Here is a 21,988-nt window from a genome sequence, read left to right as displayed (position 1 = left end):
ACCTAGAAGGAAGAAATAGCAGGGAAGAAGAAAATAAGAAAATGCTTCTGTTTCCACTGAACCTTGCTTTAGTATATTGAAGGTTTCTGTTCAATATTTAAATCTCTTGTTCAAATTGTCAGTCAAGGTTCTTAAAAAGTCAAGAAGTCTGGGGTTTTTGGGTTTTGCTCTTTTTTTAAAATAAATTCTTTTCACCCAGTTTCATATAGAATGTTTTATTTGAAATACAGCTATTGACTTCCTACTTCAGACAGATGAATAATTTAAAATTCTTTGAGTGATCAGTGACATTAACTTATACAGTATTAGATTACAAAGAAGATGTTGATCTCTTTTCAGATCTTTGGCTAAAAACCATTTAAGAGGTTTTAGCTATCGGTTGCAGTGCTTATGTTTCTTCTATCCGCAGTGACACATAGGCTGGGGAAGGTTTTCTAAGCAATTGATCCTATTTGAAGAAATCAAATATTTCCATAGAGCACAACCTCTAAAACAGAGTGTTATGAATATTTCCTTGGAATGGTTTATACTAATAAATGTAAAAATATAATATTTGTTTAATTAATTATCTATAGTTTAAGATCTCTTCAGCTAAAGGAAAAAAAAATCAGTTGCTTGTAATGTTGGGTTGGTTTTTTTTTTTTAAATATGTGATTTGATCACTAATTATATAATCTCTGATTTATAGTTTGTTAGTTTTTATTTTAAACAAAAGCTGAGCTCTTACTTTACTATGTGACTATGTAACTGTCTTCCTAAAAAAGAAAATAAATTTGCTTAATTTTAATACATGAATGTGACTGCTTATAATATACTTCACATCCAGTTTACTTCCTATGTTCAATTATAATTGCTTCATAGACATAAATTGGGTCAGTTTCCCTAGACAAGGCTAGTACAGGTATAATGCCGTTGCTTTTTATAAGGTTCATGGAGCTGTATAACACTGCTAATAAAATATAAGATTACATTTTGAATGTTACATTAAAAACTTAAATTGATGGGGATATTTTTAAATGTCTGTCCATGCATAAGATAATCTGATCGCAGGTGGTCTCAGACTCTAAATGGAACATTATCGCAGATGAAAATATTTAAGATGGTTATGCTTTACTAACAATTCAAGATTTATTGATGGTATGAGGTGGATCAAGAGGTTGAATTTTAGCAGCATTTAATAATTGACCAATTTAAAGATTAACAAAGTGATTTGGTAGAATACATTATAATTAAAACAGTGATTTAATTACAGACTTGAGGATTACAAGATTCACACTAACTTACTACAAGGTAAATCAAAGTAAATCAAGGAATACGTATGTGCATTTGTATAAACACAAAACATACACACACATAGATGGAAATATTCAGATCCAATGAAATATGTAGGTACCCACACTTGTGAAGGCAAATGTGAATATTCAAACTCATAGATCAGTAGAGACATGGATAGAAGAGGCTTGCCTGTAGTTAAAATTCCCCTCTTCTTGAGTTTAGAGCACATACAATGCATCGGTATTCCTCACTGGGTGATAGTTGAGCCTCAAGAAGTCTGAATTTTCCCTGGACTTTCATCAGCTTTGTCAGCAGAGAGTTTTTAAACCTCAAGAAGTCTGTGCCTGAGAGGAGTCCCAACTCAGGGGAGAAGGTGGTCACAGTGCGCTGCAATCCAGGAGAGCTCAAATGGTCTTACTTAGAATTGCCATCATTCCAGATGATGGAATATTCTGGTACTTTTCACTAGTTGTGCAGGCCTAAAACTTGCTAGATCTTGAAGTTTTGGTATCACCCTCTTTGGGCCATGATCCAGGTAAAGAAGTACTAGCTTGTTAGGAGGTGATCAGTTGAAATTACTGTTCCCAAGTGGTAGGGGAGGCAGGAACCAGGTGAATTAAGGGGGGTGCCTTAATGCTTTGGTCCACTGCCTTTCTCAATTAATTTTAGGTTGATACATAGCCCAAGGAGGGGGAATCGCACTAAGCACTGAGTGACCCAAGAGTGGGGGGAGTTGTACCACCACAAACAGATACTGGAATCCTAGAGGTTGGGACACTGATATATTCGAATTAGATGTGTTTATTGACTGTAGAATTAGATATATATTTTAAAATTAGGCTAAAATTTGAAGACAAAAATATTTGTAAGGTAATTTGGTCTGTTGGGATGTTCAGAGTTTTTATTGACTGTGTACACCTTTGCCTGTAACACACAGTGATTTAATGTAAGGTGAAGTTTGGTTGCCCTGCACACACCTCATAACTTTATCAGCATAAATATATCAAGTCAAGGGTATGAACTCCACATACTGATTAGGAGACACCGAGCATTGCAGCTGTGCAGTTTTCCTTCCACTGCAGAAATGTTGGCTATTATAATATATAGGAGAGAACCATGTAATAATAAATGTGGTGCAGATGGATAGGGTTAGCATACTCATTTTTCAGGGCAATCCTGACCAGCCTCTAACTGAGGCTTCCTCCCAGAGCTGCCCATGGTCCAGGATCCCATTTCAGCACAGCCTGGGGCTGTGGGTCCCTGACCCAGCAGTGCTGCAAGAGCACTGACCTTCATCTGTATTCTCTGCTGGTCTCAGCATGCTCATGGAACTTCCTGGCTTGACCTCAGACCTAACCCATCAAATTGCATTAATCTGATTGTCACCTGGCTGTCACCAGACCCTTTTCCTGTCACCAGTCCAGTCCTTTTCACCTTGCTCATGTACAGGTAGATGATGCTCTGTCTGTGAAGGCACTAACTCTGCCTATGTGTGTCATCCTTGGCTCCTGGCTTCTCTTCTCTAGTGGAGCAGCCCTGCTTTTACCGTTCCCTGATGCTTTTGAATTTGGGATTCCTGTCCTTCTGCCTTTCATCCTTCCTATGTGAGGGTTATATGGAGGATTTTCCCATAGTCTCTTGTAATATTATGCTGTTGTACCTGTGCTGCAGTTATAACCTTTGTCTTCCTGCATAACTCCTGTAAAGCTTAATATCCTGCTGTTCTGTAGCATGGGTGATAATCTCTTGAAAAAAAGGTCTAAAACTATGAATCTATAAGATGTTCAGTGATTAGCCTGTCATCCTCAAAGCTTTCTTCATACTCCCATATGGAAATTTCCTGCTTCAACTCCTGCAGTTCACTATACAAGAAAATAATAGAAGGGACTTTGTGAGAATTCTTAGATCAGACTAAGATTGGTTTTAGGTATTTGTCATAGACCTGTGTTTGACAAAGAGATTCTGGTTGATGACAACTTCTATATTTCTAGTGTTTTGTTTTTAACACAGTGACAGTGGGTATGAATCTGCCAAGCCACCATCAAATAGAACTAGAAGAAACAACAGAAACTGAAAATCAGTGTAAAAAGGTCAGGGAAACAATCCTTTTGTCAAGATAACTGGAGAGTTTTATTTTCTAAAAAAACCCAAGGCTCTTTAAGATAAGTTTAGTCACTCAGATATTCTGAAGGGAAGGACTCCTAGGTCTAAGAAAACAGCATATGTTGGTGAAAGTCAAATAAAAAATTCTACTGAATTTCCCAATACAGACATCAGGAATAACTATAATCAGGGTAAGTGTAAGAGAGATATTCTTCTTAAAAAAAACCCAAAAAACAAACAAACCAACCAAAAGACACAAACCAAAACCACAAACAAACAAACAAACAAAAACAAAAAAGCGCAAAAAACCAAAACATCCCAAATAGAGTGAGAAATTACTCAAAATTTAGGTAATGTTATATGGGGCATTATTTTTAATGTAATATTCATGGGTATTTTTGTAAAAGAGGGTGGGGTTTTTTGTATTTCAAAGATGATCTTTAACAATTTTTTGTAAATTTTGTGAAAAAATGGAGCTTTGTACAAGTTTAGCAATACTGTATTCCAACTATGGTAGTATACTGGCTCAGAATAAGGACATCTGGTATTATTCTTATTGGTATATTTTGTAGTATCCATATGTATTATGAATATATATAAGTAGTTATATATAATAAAATATAGGGATGATGAATGCCGAAGAGTTAAACTTCTGGTTGCTGAGGTGAATATGAGTTTAAATACCTAATTGTTTGACTGGTACTGTTTGCTGAAGGTAGTATGAAAAAGGGACTTTAAGGTAAAAAATGAGAAATGCTATTTTAAAACCATTAGTGAGAAAAAATAAGTCTAAATCTGCATATTTACAAATGATTGCAACATATTAAATTCTGGAGTTTATATAGCTTTCAGATACCTTTTCTTTTCCTACACATTAAGAGAAAAATGGGCCATTATGTCCTTAAAAATACAAAACACCTCTACAACAGTAGTCATTTTAACATAGGAGCTTAGATAATCTCCTCAGGAAAATGAAGATCAGATAAACACATGATAATTCATGATCTTCAATTTGAATGTGTTTCAAATAGAACAAAATTAATCGATTTTTGTAATGCAGAGGTCCATAATAATATAGACAATAGTATGTACTGTGTTGCTTTGTCAAAATGCTTTGCAGGTTGTATTAGGTAAAAAAAAAAACCAAACAAAACAACACAGAAAAAAAAACAAACAAAAAACCCCACAGAAAATTAAGAAATAGACATGTATTTGGGGGGAAATGGTGTATATTTCACACTATTTTTAGTAGAGGCCCATGCCTGTCAACAGTGCAATAAGACCTTTCCAACTTCTTTGTGATATACAGTATAGCTAATTTATTTTTGTTGTGTAGCCTTGTATGCATAGTGTTCGCTGGAGCACTGGTGCTATGAAACTTCATCGTGCAGCCTTTTCTTCCTGTGAAGTAAGATGCTTCCGATCTCTAAGTAATCAAAAAAATTGAGTGTTTTCTGATAATTAAACACATAAATAGTATGTTACGTTATGTTACGTTATGTTATGTTACGTTATGTTATGTTACGTTATGTTATGTTACGTTATGTTAGTGATAGGGCAGAATGTACCTTCAGCAAGTACACCACCAAACCGGGAGGAGCAGCTGATACACCAGAGGGCTGTTCTGCCATCCAGAGGGACTTGAACAGGCTTGCAAAAACAGGCTAATAGGCACCTCATGAAGTTTAACAAGGAAAAGTGCAAAGTCTGGCACCTGAGGAGGAACAAATCCATGTGCCAGTATATACTGGGGACCACCAGCTGGAAAGCAGCTTTGCAGAAAAGGCCCTGGGGTCCTGGTGAACACAAAGTTAAACAGGTGTCCTTGTGACAATGGTATCCTGAGATGAATAAAGCAAAGTATTGCCAGCAGCTTGAGGGAGGTGATCCTTCCCCTTGACCCTGAGTACTGGTGAGGCCATGCTTGGGATTTCTGGGCTCCTCAGTGCAAGAGAAACATGGACATAAAGGAGGGAGTCCAAAGAAAGGCTGCAAAAATTAAGTGACTGGAACATCTCTCCTGTGAGGAAAGGCTGAGAGAGCTGGGATGATCTAAGGGGGAATCATCAATGTATGTTAATACCTGAAGGGAGAGCACTGAAATGCTGGGGTTTCAACCCCAAGCCCCAGATCAAGGTTGACATCTGGGTGACTCCCACAGCCCTTCACAAAGGGGGGTGAGTTTGCCTTTAGGCTTCCCTCCAGGGTGGGGCGGCCTTGCAGACAGAGCCATTGAGTAAATGAGCCCCAGGTGTCCTGCATTGAGTAACCAAAGGTCAGGTGTCCCACTGAGGGATAAAAGCTGGGACCCCTTGCAGGCAGGGGCAGTGTTTGTCTGTGAGGTGGATGTCCTGTGCAGAGTTCCCTGTTGGGGAAGGACCTCCTGCCTTCCTGGGACTGGGCTCCAGTCAGGTCTGGCTTTTGTAAGTGTGGGCTGTGTAGAGATTCAGTATGTGGCTTCCCTGGTCTTATGTGTTTGGCTTGTTGACCTGGTTGTCTCCTGTCCCTTCTCTGGGAGACTGTGTTTCACCATTTATCCCACCCACTGTTGGTTGTGTGGTGTCAGAGTTGGGGTCAGTGGGGTTGATGTTGATTATGTATAATCTGACTGACTTGTTTGTACCCCCAGTGCTCACCCATGTACTGACCTTTTGTATCAAATACAATTTGGTTATTGGTTCATCTTTATGGTAGGCCTGATAATTGGTGAAACAGGCACAAAGAAGACAAAGCCAGAGTCAGCCTCTTTTTCAGTGGTGCTCAGTGAGAGGTCCAGAGGTAATGGGATGAAGCTGAAACACAGGAGGTAGTATATGAACATCAGGAAATGCTTCTTTTACTGTGAGGGTGACCAAGCACTGGCATAGGTTGCCTAGGGAGGATGTGGAGTCTTCTCTGTGGAGAATATTCAGCAGTCATGGGGTCATGGTCTAGATCATTTCCTTGTTTAGGTAAATGCACAAAAATTACTACTGGATCAGAATTAACTTTTTTTTTTTTTTTTTTTCCCACCATTAAAGTTCCTGGACAATTCATTATGAAATCAGTTTAAGGTTATCCTTTTATTCACTGAAAACTGGATCAAGTCTGATTTAAATCTACATGCAGTAATAATATATATGATACCATCATTGCAGCAGTAATGTTATGTTCTCGTAGAATCATAGAATGGTTTGGGTTGGAAGGGACCTTTAAAGATCAACTAGTCCAACCCCCTGCCATGGGCAGGGACACTTTCCAGTGGATCAGGTTCCTCGAAGCCTCATTCAACCTGGTCTTAAACACTTCCAGTGATGGAGCATCCACTTCTCAAGGCTATCTGTTCCAGTGTCTCCCCACCCTCATTGTATAAAATATCTTCCTTATATCCAATGTAAATCTACACTCTTTCAGTTTAAAACTGTTATCCTTTGTCCCATCACTACAGGTCTTGGTGAAAAGTCTCTCTCTCTTTCTTGTAAGACACCTTTAAATACTGAAAGGTCATAATAAGGTCTCCCTTGAGCTTGCTTTTTTTCCACTCTGAACAACCTGAACTCTCTCAGCATTTCTTCATAGGAGAGGTGTTCCATCCCTCTGATCATTTTTGTGTCCCTCCTAACCTACTTGAACAGGTCCATGTACTTCTTGTGCTGGGGACTCCATAGCTGGATACAGTATTCCAGGTGGGCTCTCACACAAGCAGAGGGGAAAAATCGGCTCCTTCAAATTGCTGGCCACTGTTCTTCTCGTGAAGCCTAGGATACGATTTGCTTTCTGAGCTGCAAGTGCACATTTTTCATCAACCAAAATCCCATTTTCTGCTGAATTACTTTCAATCCATTGATCTTGCATCATCTTCAGAAGGTCTCCTGACAGATGTTTCCTTTGGAAGTGAATATTGAAGCACTTTGGTAATGGGACAAAAGCTTTTGCTTGGGTTTAGAAATAAATGACAAGTAATTGTTGCATTCAGAGAGGTATAAAATTCATACATATAGTGTATAATTCACTTTCAGTGCTTTATTAACTAAGATGCTTTATTCAACAATAAAAGAAGTCCTTAAGCAAAAATAAAAATATTTATCTACAAGTAGATGCCTATGATGTAAATAAATATGTGTATGAGTCTAGTAAGCCTGGCAAAGAAACAAAGAAAGCTTATCCTTCACTTTACAAAATGAAATTCAGGGGAAGATTTACAGGTTGATTGTCAGATGTGTATGCACTTTGAGGCTTGGTGAAATCTATGGTAGTCTGGTGAATTTGTTTAGAAAAGTGTCATAAAACTAAAAACGAACAAATAAACCAACCCTGTAAGATTTTCCTTTAGAAAATGTTTTTAGTATCTAAGAGTTCAGATCCTGAGAAGTTCATCAAATTTGATTTTGGCTGGATCAAATAATTAATTAGCATTTAATCAAAGAAACTCATGATAGCAATAACTCCGTCATGTGTTTATAGTTCTATAGACTGATGTGTTTGCACCAATATTCATCATAACCAACAAAGTATTTAAGCATGCTTAACTGGAGAGTTTGTATTTTCCTAGTGTCTATAAATTACCATGTGGCCTACTTGATTATTATGTACAATAATTTTTTTATATACACACACTGAAGTTAATATTCTTTAATTATCTACACAGACGAACAAATCCCACTCTTGACACATCCATGTCATGAGAGAGAGAGAAGATTAAGGTGACAAAGATACTCAAAGATCCTTTATTTAATCCTGGTATCTCTTCATTCAACCTTAAGGCACTCAGTCCTAACACTTTTTACTGCCATTTGCAGAATAAAATCTGCTTGTTGTTAACTTTTACATCTCAAGACATTAAAAATTTTGCTCTCTGGAGTACAGTGCCCTCACTTCAGGAGTAAAATCGATATGGCCAGAACATTGTGTGAAAATGTAGTTATAAAAGTAAATAATTTTTGAGTCCCCTGAAAATCATCTACTCCTCAGTGAGGAAATATAATGAGATATAAGATTATTGCTTGGTAACCTTCTTAAACTGGAGAACCTACGTCTGAGAATCTCTTTTCTGCCCTGTGATGAACTGTCTTGACATTGGTCAGCTAATGGAAACTTCCCTCATTCTGTACCACATTTTCTTCAACAATTTAAGAATAATTGTTATTAAATAAATGCTCTTCATCTTTGTAGTACCTACATCTGTGGAGATTATTCCTGTAGTTAATGTGTCATTAAGCCATTGAAAAACTTTAAATATTATTACTAACAATGTTCATTGTTATGTTTTAATACAGTTTTCCTAACTTATGTTTACTATCTCTGAGAGAAAAACTACATGTTCTTTCTAGTAATTCTGCTTGCAGATGTGTTTATTACAGTATTTAATATGCATATTTGCCAAATGCTTCAAAAATGTTAACTAATCTTGTAAGAATGGTAAGTATGTCTTTTTCATGAATGAGGAATTTGAACTGCCAACATGACAAGAAAGATGTATGTGGTATGACACTGGATTCATGTCAGAGTTAAAATAACAATTCTCTGCTTTCTAGCTTTATACTCAATGGCAACTTTTGCAGGTTTTTTTGAATCTGCTCACAAATAAAAATAGAATAAATTAAGCTTTTTAAATGCTATGTTTTATGTCCTTTGTTACAGGAAAATAGATTATACCTTTAAGAATACATTATAAAAAGCTTTGTCAGAATGTACTGAACAGTTTATTTCATGTTTTCAAGGCTTTAATTCCATTGTCTCCATCTAATTCTGAACCCCATAGATTGTCAGTTTCAAAGCCTTGTTACATCTTCCTGCAATGGGTTTTTTTAGTTTGTTCATTACAGATATCTGTATTGAAAGTGATAATTGTGAATTAAATATAATAAGTCTGTGTTATTATACCTTTCTATTTTTTTTCATTTTTTAGCTCCATGTGGTGGGCATTTTTCATCTCCCAGTGGAGTAATCCTCTCTCCAGGCTGGCCAGGGTATTATAAAGATTCCTTGAACTGTGAATGGGTGATAGAAGCTGAACCAGGACACTCTATCAAAATTACATTTGAAAGGTCTTGGCTAATGTCTTTCTTATTCGATATTTTCCAGTTTTTACCTAGAAGCAGGAGTTTATTAGCTCTGTCATAACATTAATTTGCACTATCTCTAAAATCAAGCAATTGTATTATCAGGTAGGATTTTCCAAAACACCTTAGTGCCTTCAGAGCATAAATTTTATCTTTACCATAATTTCTATTTTGATGAACTGAAAAGCTTTTGAAATTCCTACCTTCTTGCATGTCTGGCAGGTTAAAATTTTTGTGTTTCTAAAGATTAGCATGTTTCATTTGCTTGTAACCATATTCCTATGGTGAATTATACTTATGAAGTTGGGTTTTTTCTTTCAAACCTATGAAATCTTCAATTCTAAAAATCTGAATCAACTGTGAAAACTCAATTAAATGTATTCATATTTTTATCCAGCATGAATATTCAATTATCAAATCAACTGATCTGTTTTTGTGAAAGGACTGTATACTCTCAGGATAGAATTCCAGTTTTCCCAAATTACTGTAGCATTCCACTTTGCCTACATTATGGCCTGTTACTTAAGTCCCTTCCTGATTCCAAGGATTGAAATGTGCTGAGAACTTTAAAATTCTCATGGTAGTAAGATGTGCATATTCCATTTAAGCTCTATGAGAAAGTAAAGCAGAAAATGTAAATTAAAAAATGCAGCAAGTTCTACATATTTTTCAATGATGTTTTAGATTCTTTTAATTGTAAATATTGATAAAGTTTGATCCAGGGAAAAAGAATCTTTGATCAAATTTATAGTGCACAAATATCATGCAAGTACTTTTCAGTTGCTATTTATGCAGCAAATTTTGACTACTCCTGGTCGCACTCAATTTAGAAGATATCACTTCATTTCAACACAATTCAGAAGTTGTTTGTAGCAGGGTATGATAATTACCATCTTCTCTTAGCAAAATTTATCTTTGTGATAAGATTGTTTAAAACTTTTTTTCTTGTACTATAGCTTACACTATAATAAAGTGTTCACATGATATTATATACAATCAGAGGTCAAGTAATATGGACACTTCATAGGTATTTCCTATCCTTAACATCAAATGAAAACTAGCCTTCCAAAATCACTAGTGCTGTACATCAATTTGAAATGAAGCTTTATCAATTTTTTTGCTACTTAAAGTACAAAAGTGAAAAAAAAAAAAAATCCCTTTTGAAGAAGTTAACCAAACTCATATTAGTTCAAATTTAAAGAAAATTATTAGGTTTTGTCATCTTGTAAATCGAAATGAATAAAAAGAATTATGGAACTTTTAAATTTCAGTTCAGCGTTTCACTTCCAACTACACATTTGATTTGGATTGTCATTTCACAGTGAAAAACATATGTCTTTTTTATTTGCAGAATTCTGTGCCCACTAGATTTTCTTCCTTTGCCCCTGAGTGTCAGTAAATCTGACAGTCTTTTGCATATACTTTTTGTTTGTTATGCATTAGTTTTGTCATAAAATTGCACAACCTCTATTACTTTTGTAATTGAAAGCAGTATGAACAAGATGTGGTCTCTTCTGATCACAGAGAGAGCTCCTACCTTCCTTGTAACCTAATCTCATTATGACATTATGACACTTCTTTTTCTATTGCTGCTAGTTTTTTGACACTCTTGTCTCTTGCTATAAATTGGATTGATATGCGTATTGCTTGGATGTAGCAATACAGGGAGGCCCAACTTACATAAAGGTGTGTGTATGCTGATGTGTTTCTGTGCAGGAGCATGTATAAAAATTCATCTATATGTGTTCACACAAATGCACTTAGATATATAATTACATGTTTGAATGTAAAGAAAAAGTTATTACATAAACCACACAATGAAATAAATCTTTAGAGTACTGAAAGAAAATATTTTTGTAAACTATTGATGTTTTTTACTTAGGCTTTTTTTTCACATATTTTAATCTACATTCTGAGGCATTCATATATTAGCTTCTTTTTAAAGACTCATTCTTTTGTGATGGTCCTTGTTCTGCTCCTCCTGCTTACAAATCTTCAGCTGGACTTTAAGACAAAAGGTTAATTTTGTTGAAATATACACTTTCAAAACTATAGCCAAATGGCTTTCCTATATGATTAAAAAAACCCTCATAATTTTGCCCAGTTGCTTACATTTCACCTTTGTCCTGAAAAAAAAAAAAAAAAAACTTTTTCTAGCTTTTCTTGGTGCAAATACTAAGAATTCTGCAATATGTGTAGTTCAATGAAAGATTTTTAATTTCTCAGAGTAAAACATTTGTAGTACATGTCTAGAATCTTTACATCCTTTCTTTTTGGATATTCTATGAGAAAGGGAACAGTTCTTACTAATACATATTTTCTGCAGAGTGACACCTTAATATTACATCAGTTTATCACTTGCGCAGTAGTTAATTTCCTTTTAATCTCCCATCTTCTTATCTTCCTATCGCTTCTTTCTTGTGACTGCATATATGAGAGAGACTGCATTTTATGACTGTATGCTAAAGTGTGCCTGGAGCCAGAGACTTAAATGAAGAGAAAGAGATCTAAAAAAAAAGTTATTACTATTAACTATAAATATTTGTACTTTCAGAGTTTTCATGATAAACTTTTCATATTTTATGATCATGCGTGTATGCTTTAAAGACTTTACTCCTGTTGTACAGGTAATCTGTTGGGTTTTTGATATAGATTAGCAGTTTTTTAGGCTGAATTGAAATAACAGAAGTGAGAAATGTGAGAGCCATTCTTCATTGTAATTAAGTATTTATCATGAAACTTAATTATGACTATTTAAATGTTAAGGATGTTAATCAGCAAACTACTGTTTGGATTAGTAGTCACATTTGACTAATGAGTATACACTGTGCAGCAGGATATTCTACCCATATCCTGACACTGCATTGAGTTGATAAGGTGTCTCTTACAAAGATGCATGTTGTAAATATTAAAGAAGCTTTATCTAGTCAAATGAGATTAAAAAGCGTGTGTCATGTCCTGTGTTAAAGTTTGTTTCTCTCCTATATGCTTGAAGAAATTTTTGTAAGTCCTCCATAAGAACAGACCTCACATAGCCATGAAGTCATCCAGGTTAATTCAAGAATAGTGACTAGTTCAGGAGGAAAGAACATTGAAATGGATTTATCTACATGAGCACAAAGTATTTTTAATTCATTTTCCTATAAATCTCTGTTTTCCCACACCAGGGAATAAACAGATGATATGTGAATATATCAGGTTGAGCATCAATAGGAAATGTATTCAAGGAAAAAAAATATTTAAGTATCAGCCTTGTAAATTAAATTTAAATTAATTTTTAATTTGCAGCCAAAGCACCAAGAAAAGGCATTGTACATAATCCCCCCTTCAAATTTATTTCAGCTCGTCTCTCTAAAACCATGTCCTCACTTTTTGTTTTGGGTGCTTACTCTTTTTTTTTTTTATCCCATTTTTCTGTTCTTTGTGGTGTTCTATATAGTAACTGAACAACAAGTATTTATGAGAAGATATCTGGTATGTCATTGAAGACACAATTTCATCATGTCTTGACTGGCCTGATAGTTACTTAGATTTATGAGGTCAATGCTTTTTTTACATTTTCTGCCTCAAGTATGCTTTTGATAAAGCAACTAAAAAAGCAGAGCAAGACTAAGAGATATGTTTCCAAGATTACATCTGTTTTGTACAGATTAGTGGAAAAAACAAGTACTGGAAAGGGCAAGTTATTGTCTAGTAGCCTTTTAGCAACATACTGTGCATTCATTTGGGAACCAGAAAAAGAATAAATTTTCAGTGCTGCTTCTAGGCTTGTCCTGCTTCATTTCTGTAACTCCCCATTACTTTATTTCTAAGTTTTTCTCCATGTTATTTTACAGGAGCAGGACATGGATAAAAGAAACATGTTTTGGAGATTTAATTTGACTTCTTGTCTTTCACCAGACTCCTTTTAGATTTTTATGCCCAGACTCATGGGACATAAATAGTGAAATATAGAGTTCCTCAGTGCATTTGCATTAGTCAGGTATTTCCTTGACTGGATTTCAAAAAGCTGCATTCTGCATCTGTAAGAGAGAATAAGACAGAGAATTAGGAATATCTGAAGGGTACTTGTAGGATTGTGCTGTTAATTGTATCCTTTTAATTCTGAAAGTGTTTTTCACTAATCTATCAGAGTCCATTGAAGCAGTATGATTGATGTGAGGCCTGTCATAGCAAGCAAGAGAGAAACCACTGTCAAAATACCAAACAGGTGTTTGGAATTGCTGATACTGTCTAAAACAAGGCAATGTAGCAGCACTGTCACACTCAGCTTTTCCTTAACAGAGGCAGCACACATGCTGTCTCTAAACAGGCATTTTGCTGTATAGTCTTTTCTAAACAGATTTTTTTTTTTTTTTTTCCAATAACTTCTGCCACTACTTTGAACTGAGCCTCAGCTGGCACAAAGGCACTGGAATCTCAGAGCAGGCTTAAGTAATTCTAATAGACAATTTTAGGCTAGATGCTCAGAGTATGAGTCTTTGATAATACGAAGTACCTTGATGATATTTGTGCCAAATGGGATGGATATAATAAAAGAAGGCATCAACATATCCTTTATATATATTTTTTTTAAAAGAATAATTTTGTTCTATAAAACAATTTATGCAAATATTATTAAACTTTGATAAGAAACTATTGTGTTTTTGTCTTTTGATTCCTGAAATAAAAACCTGCTCAAGGAGTTCAAACTTATTTCTCATCTTACTAAAGCACTAACCAGAAATGTGATTATCGTATTCATTATATAGGATAATACTATTACATTGATATTGTAATAGAGATATATGAAGAAATTATTTAAAGCATAGGATCAGGAAAGGAGCATAATTTTAAAATTTGGCTCACTGTGAGAGGTTTTTATTTTTTAATTTAAGTTTTTCTTATATTTGTACCTTTGTATTTCCTCAATTCCAGATTTCAGACAGAACTCAATTATGATGTTTTGGAAGTCCATGATGGACCAAATTTATTATCTCCACTTCTGGGATCTTACAATGGTACACAGGTCCCACAATTCCTGTTTAGCAGTAGCAATTTCATTTATCTTCTCTTTACAACTGACAACAGTCGTTCTAACAATGGATTCAAGATTCACTATGAAAGTAAGTAATTCTGAATTGTATTATTTGATTCCCCCATCAATGCTTACCCTAGACATAAAAATATAAATGTGCACAGGTCTGGTCTTTGGTAAATTTTTGTTATTTCTCAAATTGAGAAAGATTTAGTGATGTTAAACTGCAAAAGAGGTGACCAGCAATTTCACTTACAATTTAATGTCACTGTTATACTGCTCCATGCTTTAAGAATCAAAAGATGGGATTGGGAAACTAATTCCTTTATTCTGGATGTTGCTTTTATGTCTTATTCTTATCTTTTGTACAATGCTTTTTTGTCTGTAAAACTACATGAGATCAGGAAGATTATGCAAATCTAAGCAAATACCTGCATTACTTATTGAGGTACCTGCAGCTGTAACCAAAGGCAATAGGAAATGTACTTTAACGAGCTGAAAATCAATGGAATTTCTTGATTATGAATTTGTAGGGATCTAAAAGCCTGCATATGTGATTTTTTTCTGATATACAGAAGTATTTGTTTTTCCTCATTGTAGTCTTATAAACTATACTGCAGAAAGTTTCTGTAAGATTTCATATTTTATGAATTCTTAAAATTCATTTAAGTGGATATATTATGTAATTTACTTTTTTGTGTTTCTAAATATACCTTTTCTTGTAACAAGTCATATTTTCATGTGAAATAATAATTTTCTGTAGTCACTGTCTAATTTGCTTAGTAAATTAGACATTGCTATCTATCCATTTCTGTTTCATACTACTATACTTGTGGGAAATACCACCAAACAATTTTCAGACGTTCTTAATTTTTTACATTATTTTTGGCCATTTTCACTATTTTTGATCACTAACAATAAGAATATTAAATACAGTATATGTGGAAGTCATTTTACCAGATAAAATTTGGTCTGATTTGAACTGCAGTGAATGTCAAGTTCTGGGTGTTTACCTCAAAAATCTATTCTTATTCCAAAATTCTCTACTGTCCTAGTTTTCACCCATGTGCTTCCATTTGTATTATCTTCTACATTATCATCACTTCTTCACAATGTGAAGTTCTCATCCATTCTGAAGTTTGAAGGATGGCTATCCTTAGACATCAGGAAAAACAGATTAATATTGCCAGCAGAGACCACTAAGTTATTAAAATGATTACCTAAATGAATAATGTTAAATGGTAGAAACTACACTGTGGGAATGTGAACAGCAAAAAGGGGGAAGTTGCACTTTTAAAAAATATATCAAAATATTTCAATTAAAGTTGGAAAGGAAACGAAATTTCATTATAAATGAATTTTGAATATTCATTAAAAAATCCCTTTTCTCTAAAATTGGCCCCCACTCCACAGTTCTTTACACTAGTGAAGAATGAAAGTTAAATTTCTACTACTCGAGAACATTGAAAATACAGGTCTTTACCATTTTGCACAAAAGAAACAATTTTCACAAGCTGTTTTTCTGCTCAACATCCTGTGTTTATATACTGACATCTAGTATTAATTTCATTTTTGTTTAATTGTTACTGGTTCATCGTCTTATATTATCCAGTACAACCCAGTTCTGATTTCCCTTTTCTGGATAATAATAATGATTAATGGTCCTCTATTCAGCATTTCTCTCTTCAAATATCCTATTCAAAGCTGATCTTTTATATGTTCTTTTTTCCTATGCTAATTCTTTCTTTTCACACTGAATTTCTTTGTAAGGAAGGGTATTTTCTGGCTTTTGTGTAGGAATAAAAGGAATAACACCCATTAAAAAATCTTATATTACAATGAATACTTCTAATTTGTGAACTTCACTAATGTTCCTAGTTTTTTGTTTATTTCTTTGATTTTCCTTGATTCTTTTATAATGAAGTTAAACTTCTCACTGGGATATAATCTAAAAGGTTTAAATTCTTAACACATTAAAATTCTCTTTATCAAGTCAACTTCTCTTTACTTTTTTTTTTCTGCTATTTATCTTCTCAGTATCTCCCATAGCAACATTAGGTATGAGAATGATTTATGTAAATAATTGCTTTATAAATATCATAAGAAATAAAAAGCATTTTAGCTAGAATAACAAAGTTTGATCAGGAAAAAATAAAGGCTGGAAATAAAAAAAAAATGAGTGATCATCAAAGATTTTCAGCATCAGGGATAAAATCACTTAATGTTACTGAGATAGGATCAAACTAATTATCCTGTAAATTATGTGATGTTTTAATTCACTGTCCATAATACCTTATAAAGGTAATATAGAAAAACAGTGCAAGGATAAATCAATGAAAATATGTTATAACGAAACCTTCATCCCCACTCACAGCACAGTGAATTACTTTAATAATAATAATAATAATAATAAAATCTGTAAATTGTTTATTTAACTCTTTTTTAGGTGTAACTGTTAATACTTACTCTTGCTTGGATCCTGGTATACCAGTGCATGGACGTCGTTATGGACATGACTTCTCTATAGGTTCCACTGTCTCGTTTAGTTGTGATCCAGGTTATAGACTGAGTCATGAGGAGCCTTTGTTATGTGAAAAAAATCACTGGTGGAGTCACCCACTCCCAACTTGTGATGGTAAGGATAAATGGATAAAATAGTAAATTAATATATATGCATTTTTCAAAATTTATTAGTCAAAAATAGTTAAATCTTGGAGTTCGTAAACCCTCTATTTTTAGGGAAAAAAAGGAAATGTTATATACCTCTGAGATATTTAGTCATAAAGTAGATAATATACAATTCTTAAAATCAGCGGATTATTGAAAATATGTCTATCTGAATATATGTTACCGTGAGCTAACTGATTGCAAATTAGCTCAAGGCATGTAATGTTAACATATATCTGATTGTAAAGTATTTTCAACAAGCTACAAATATTTGTGTTTGGGTATCCATATGTAGACAGAGGTGTGCTGACATACGACACACGTGATGTGGTTTATTTATACATTACTCAAAACCTGCATTCTCCTGTTTCATGTTGATCGCTGTTCCTAATTGTTAACAGGAACTGACACTCTCAATCATTGTATGAACTGATCAGGACCAAATTATACCTGATGATTAAGCATGTGATGGTTAAACCAGACAAAAATGGTATCTAGTAATGCTGTACATTTTGGAGTCTCCACTATATCATTAAAAAAGTGTGCTTGAAAATTATCTAATAGTTTCAGTCATGTCTTTTTATCTGAATTGTTCATTTTAATCCATTTTCCCAGTTAGAGTGATATAAATTATATTGGATATTAAGAAAGTATATTATAATGTTTATTATCTTGTATATTTGAGATGCTTTCCTCAATTTTTTTTTTTCCTTTGAGCATGGTACACGCTTTTCTGATAATAAAATTTTATCAGGAAAAATATACCCACTTAATTCTAGAGTAGTAGTTGTGAAAAATCTACTGAACTTCCATGAACATAGTTACATAATACACACGATAGTATATTTTTCTAAAACACTTCTTAGTTTCTCAAGACACATGGTTAGAAAGAAAAAGCTTAATTTGAATGAAGACTAATGCAAAAGCTCACTGAAACATGTGTGATTTGCCACATGGAAATTTATTAATTTTCTTTTAATAATTATAGAGGTTTTCTTGGCCTTCAGCTTATTTAGTTAGCAAGTGCTTTGGCTTTTACATTTCAATACATTGAACATGTCAGTTTATAATGATACTCAAAATTTGTGGTGGGAGAAAGGGGCATGAACAATCACTTTCATGAAAGCGGCACTCTAGTTGAGCAAGGCCATTTCCTAAAGGATACTGCTTCTCAGTCAGGTTCTTGTAATGAAAAATTGCAGCATTCCCACAGCTCACAATCAGTTTTGCTGAATAGACTATGAACTTAACTTGTGTTTTCTTATGGTGGTAGGCACTACATGGTAGCCATCTAAAACAAACAGTATTAACGCACTCCCTATGAATGCTGTTCTCTGCTGTGAAATAAACTTACATATTGTGATAAATTTCTTCCTCAAAATGCTGAGCTAGCATGCAATTCATTAAGTAAATGAGATTTTTTTTCCTCTGGAGCACGTTGCTAAATGGCAATTGTCCATTGAATAAATACACTCTAAAGGCAGGATTGAGTACATTTATTCTAGTAAATTTAATCAATTCATGGTTGAACTAATTTTAATTTCATTGCTGAATTTCTTCTCTGGTGGAATGTTTTTAAATAGTATTCAGAGTCCTTGCAGCCCCAGGGATAAAAGGGCATTTGGTAAATGGGCTGTTCTTTGTATAAACTGTGAGCATGGGTTTGTATAATTCATGCCACTAATAAACACCTTGGCCACTGCTCCTGCTCATTCAGTATATTGGTCTGACACTTTCTGAGGAGCAGAATTCTTTCTTGATTGTTCTTTTTGATAATTGCATCTCTTTTTGACAATTACATCATGTAGTGATATGCAGAGAGACCATAATAATCATTCAGACGGATCATGACAACTCATGAGCGTTTGTGTTTCGGAGGATGAGAAAAATATCAGAATTTTCAGAACCACTTCTTCCTCAAAAGATAGTGTTGACTGAAATTCTATTATTTGAAGGTATATAAACAATTTTTTATAAAATATTTGGCTGTTACACAGATAATCATCACAAAAAGCTTATCAGGGAAGTTACATTACTTCATCTACAGGAACATTTAGACAATACTGAGAATGATGGTTTAAAAATGAACAAGCAAAACTCTTCCCTTCCTTAAAGATTGCCCTGAGGGAATGATTATGACAGGCTGTATAATTCATTGATATCTGAATAATTGATATGCATGAAGGATTTCATAGGTAATCTCCTTTTTGAATTATATGTGTATCTATATAGATAAAGCATGCACACTATTCCTCAGTGCACATACGTATTCTGTGTGTTTATACATACATATACACAGTTTTATATATAGTGAAGTATAGCAAAGTATGTCTGGAAAAAAAAAAAAGCTCTGTGACCTTTGAGGATAATAGAATCTATTTATGCTCTTTAAAGAAAAATATTTAAGGAAAATATTTTCAGAATCATAGAACACTTATAGCTGAAAGGAACTGCAGAATGTCCAAACCCATATCACCCAAAGTGGGTCCAATCTGGATGTTAGAGTAGGTTGCTCAGGTTCCTACACAACTAAGTTTTATCTCCAAGGAGCGAGATTCCTTTTCTTCCCTGAGAAACCTGTGTCATTGTTTGGCCACACAATAGATATTATTAACATCTACTGAGAACTTCCCGTCTTCCAGTTACATCCACTGTGACGCAAGCTACTTGAATTTATACAGTTTTCAAGAGAGCAACTTCATTATCATAGTTATACAACCATAAAATTAAGGTTTCTTTAAAGAATAAAAAGTAAAACCTATGATGTTTATCAAACCACCAGTCCCTCTTCAATAAATTAATTAGTGTGTAGACACTGTAGATACTGTTAAAAATACTTTACTTTTGTTAAGCATTACCTATTTCTGGATAGCTGTCTTGGCAAAGTGCTTATTTCTTTTCAAAGGGGTGGCACTGATCAAGGCCTAGACTTTTGCCATTTTTTTTATCCTTCCTTGGTTCATACGTAAACAACTTTTTTATCCACACAGACCAGAAAAAATGTTTGGTATTACCAAGTATGTTTATTTTGAAATAATTCATCTGAAGATGTGGTTTGGTCTGTATACCATAAATGTAGGACACATTACCTAGGAAAATAAACATACAAATAAATAAAAACCATTCCTTTCAAATGAGAATATGTACAGGCCTTCAGAAAATACTCATACTTAAGAGACATAAAACAGATGGGTTTGAACATTTTTTGAAAGTATTACTTGTATTACATTTACACCCTTCCCATCTAATATCTGCATATGATTTACTGCGTACCTATTTATCTGGACAGCCCTGAATTTCTTGACTATAATCTCCTCCCATTTGCTTAACAAATAAGACAAAATTTTGTTTTACCATGTCTTTTCCATATGAATATTATAAAAAAAAATTTGCTTTGAAGCTTTGAATATACGCAGGGAAACCTACTCTACCCAAAATATCCCATTAAAATGACAAGAAAAGTAATGTAAAAGTGAGGTACCTAATTAAGAGTGTAAAGAGCTTTTTACTCCCTTCATTGTAACATTAAATTGGATGCTAATACATAATCATTATTATTCAGTATTTGAATTAAAAATAAATGTTGTCATTCCACTTGATCTTCATTTACTTAAATTAATAAACGGCAAGAAAGATGTTCAAGCAAGATGGAAAACATTTAATGTATGTGTATTTAATGTATGTGTAATGTAAGCACCTAGATGTCCAAATGAATTAGGGAATATGACTTGTGCAGTACCATGAGAAATATATCCAGGAAATATGGCTAAGGAGGTATGTCATTTCTGTTAAGACTGTTAAAAACCTGCTACAAATATTCTGTGTGGTAGATGCCAGAATTAGAAATGGGTAGCATGTCTTGGTCTGGTTTAGATTTAAATAACATGGTAAAAATACAAGTTTATGTTGTGAGCAGTCCAGGCTACACTAGTTTCTATTGTTAGTCTTTTGTGTAATATAATTCAGGTCCAAGATTTCTTTATGGAAGTTGATTATAATAATTTGTCATCCATACTATTATTTACTTGTTACTACTTGACTGCATCCTACTTTAAGACACGTTACATCTTCTATAATTAGGGACGACAGATGCTGAAGTTTTTTGGTCTATGAAGCACAGTATATAAGATTCAAATTTGAATTCACTGTTTCAATAGTTTTAAACTATATTTATATTTCCCTTTTATTACCAAATTACACAGTAAATGAAAGGCACCTTAGAATTAGATTTTTAGTTGAAAGTTAGAGATAATTAAGCAAATTAATAGAATGGGGCTTCTCTGTGTTTGTGCACATATTTACTTGTATTTAGATTTATATATATGCAAACATGTCTATGTATAAATAGGTTTATATTCACTCTGTGGTTCTTCCTGAACTAGCACATGTTTTTAGTCTTCCCTGACGATTCTTGAAACTATTTTTAAAACTAATCACTATTACTAATCAGTTATAAATGTTTTGTTTTCTCTTTCCATCACCTTTGAAAGCAAATAGTTTTCAATTATTTTTACATGCCGCAAGCTGACCTTACTGAAAAAAGTAATTTTTTTCTGAAGGCTTCTGTTGTTCTTATGTGTATTTTCTCAATTTTGGGGAAAATTGAGATGCATTGTTGTATGTTAGTTTCTGACTTGTGGCTGGTGACCTATGACTGGTCTCTTGAACAATATATATCAAAATGGTAGGTGATATAATTTGAAAATGTGGAAAATGTTAATTTCCTAGATATCACCATCTTTAGTAAGGCTGAAAGGGACAATGGTAGGACTTTTTTAATGCATTGCTAGTGAACACTATATGTAGAAATACACAGCTACATGGAATTATATATATATATATATATACACACACACATATACACATACATACCTGTCTCTTATAG

At 33.8% G+C, this 21,988-nt stretch overlaps 1 protein-coding gene across 1 annotated transcript in view; it reads left to right on the top strand.

The window, feature by feature from the left end:
* CSMD3 (CUB and Sushi multiple domains 3) overlaps nucleotides 1-21,988 on the top strand; it is a 622,514-nt gene that overhangs the window by 321,605 nt on the left and 278,921 nt on the right. Inside the window, exons 17-19 of the mRNA XM_026841511.1 lie at nucleotides 9,266-9,404; nucleotides 14,337-14,524; nucleotides 16,883-17,071. Coding sequence (XP_026697312.1) covers nucleotides 9,266-9,404; nucleotides 14,337-14,524; nucleotides 16,883-17,071 — 516 coding nt within the window. The remainder of the gene's footprint in view (nucleotides 1-9,265; nucleotides 9,405-14,336; nucleotides 14,525-16,882; nucleotides 17,072-21,988) is intronic.

This window comes from Athene cunicularia (genome assembly GCF_003259725.1).
Source record: "Athene cunicularia isolate RWA chromosome 2 unlocalized genomic scaffold, athCun1 chr2_part1, whole genome shotgun sequence".
Classification (NCBI taxonomy): domain Eukaryota; kingdom Metazoa; phylum Chordata; class Aves; order Strigiformes; family Strigidae; genus Athene; species Athene cunicularia.
This window is presented reverse-complemented; position numbering and strand designations above follow the sequence as displayed.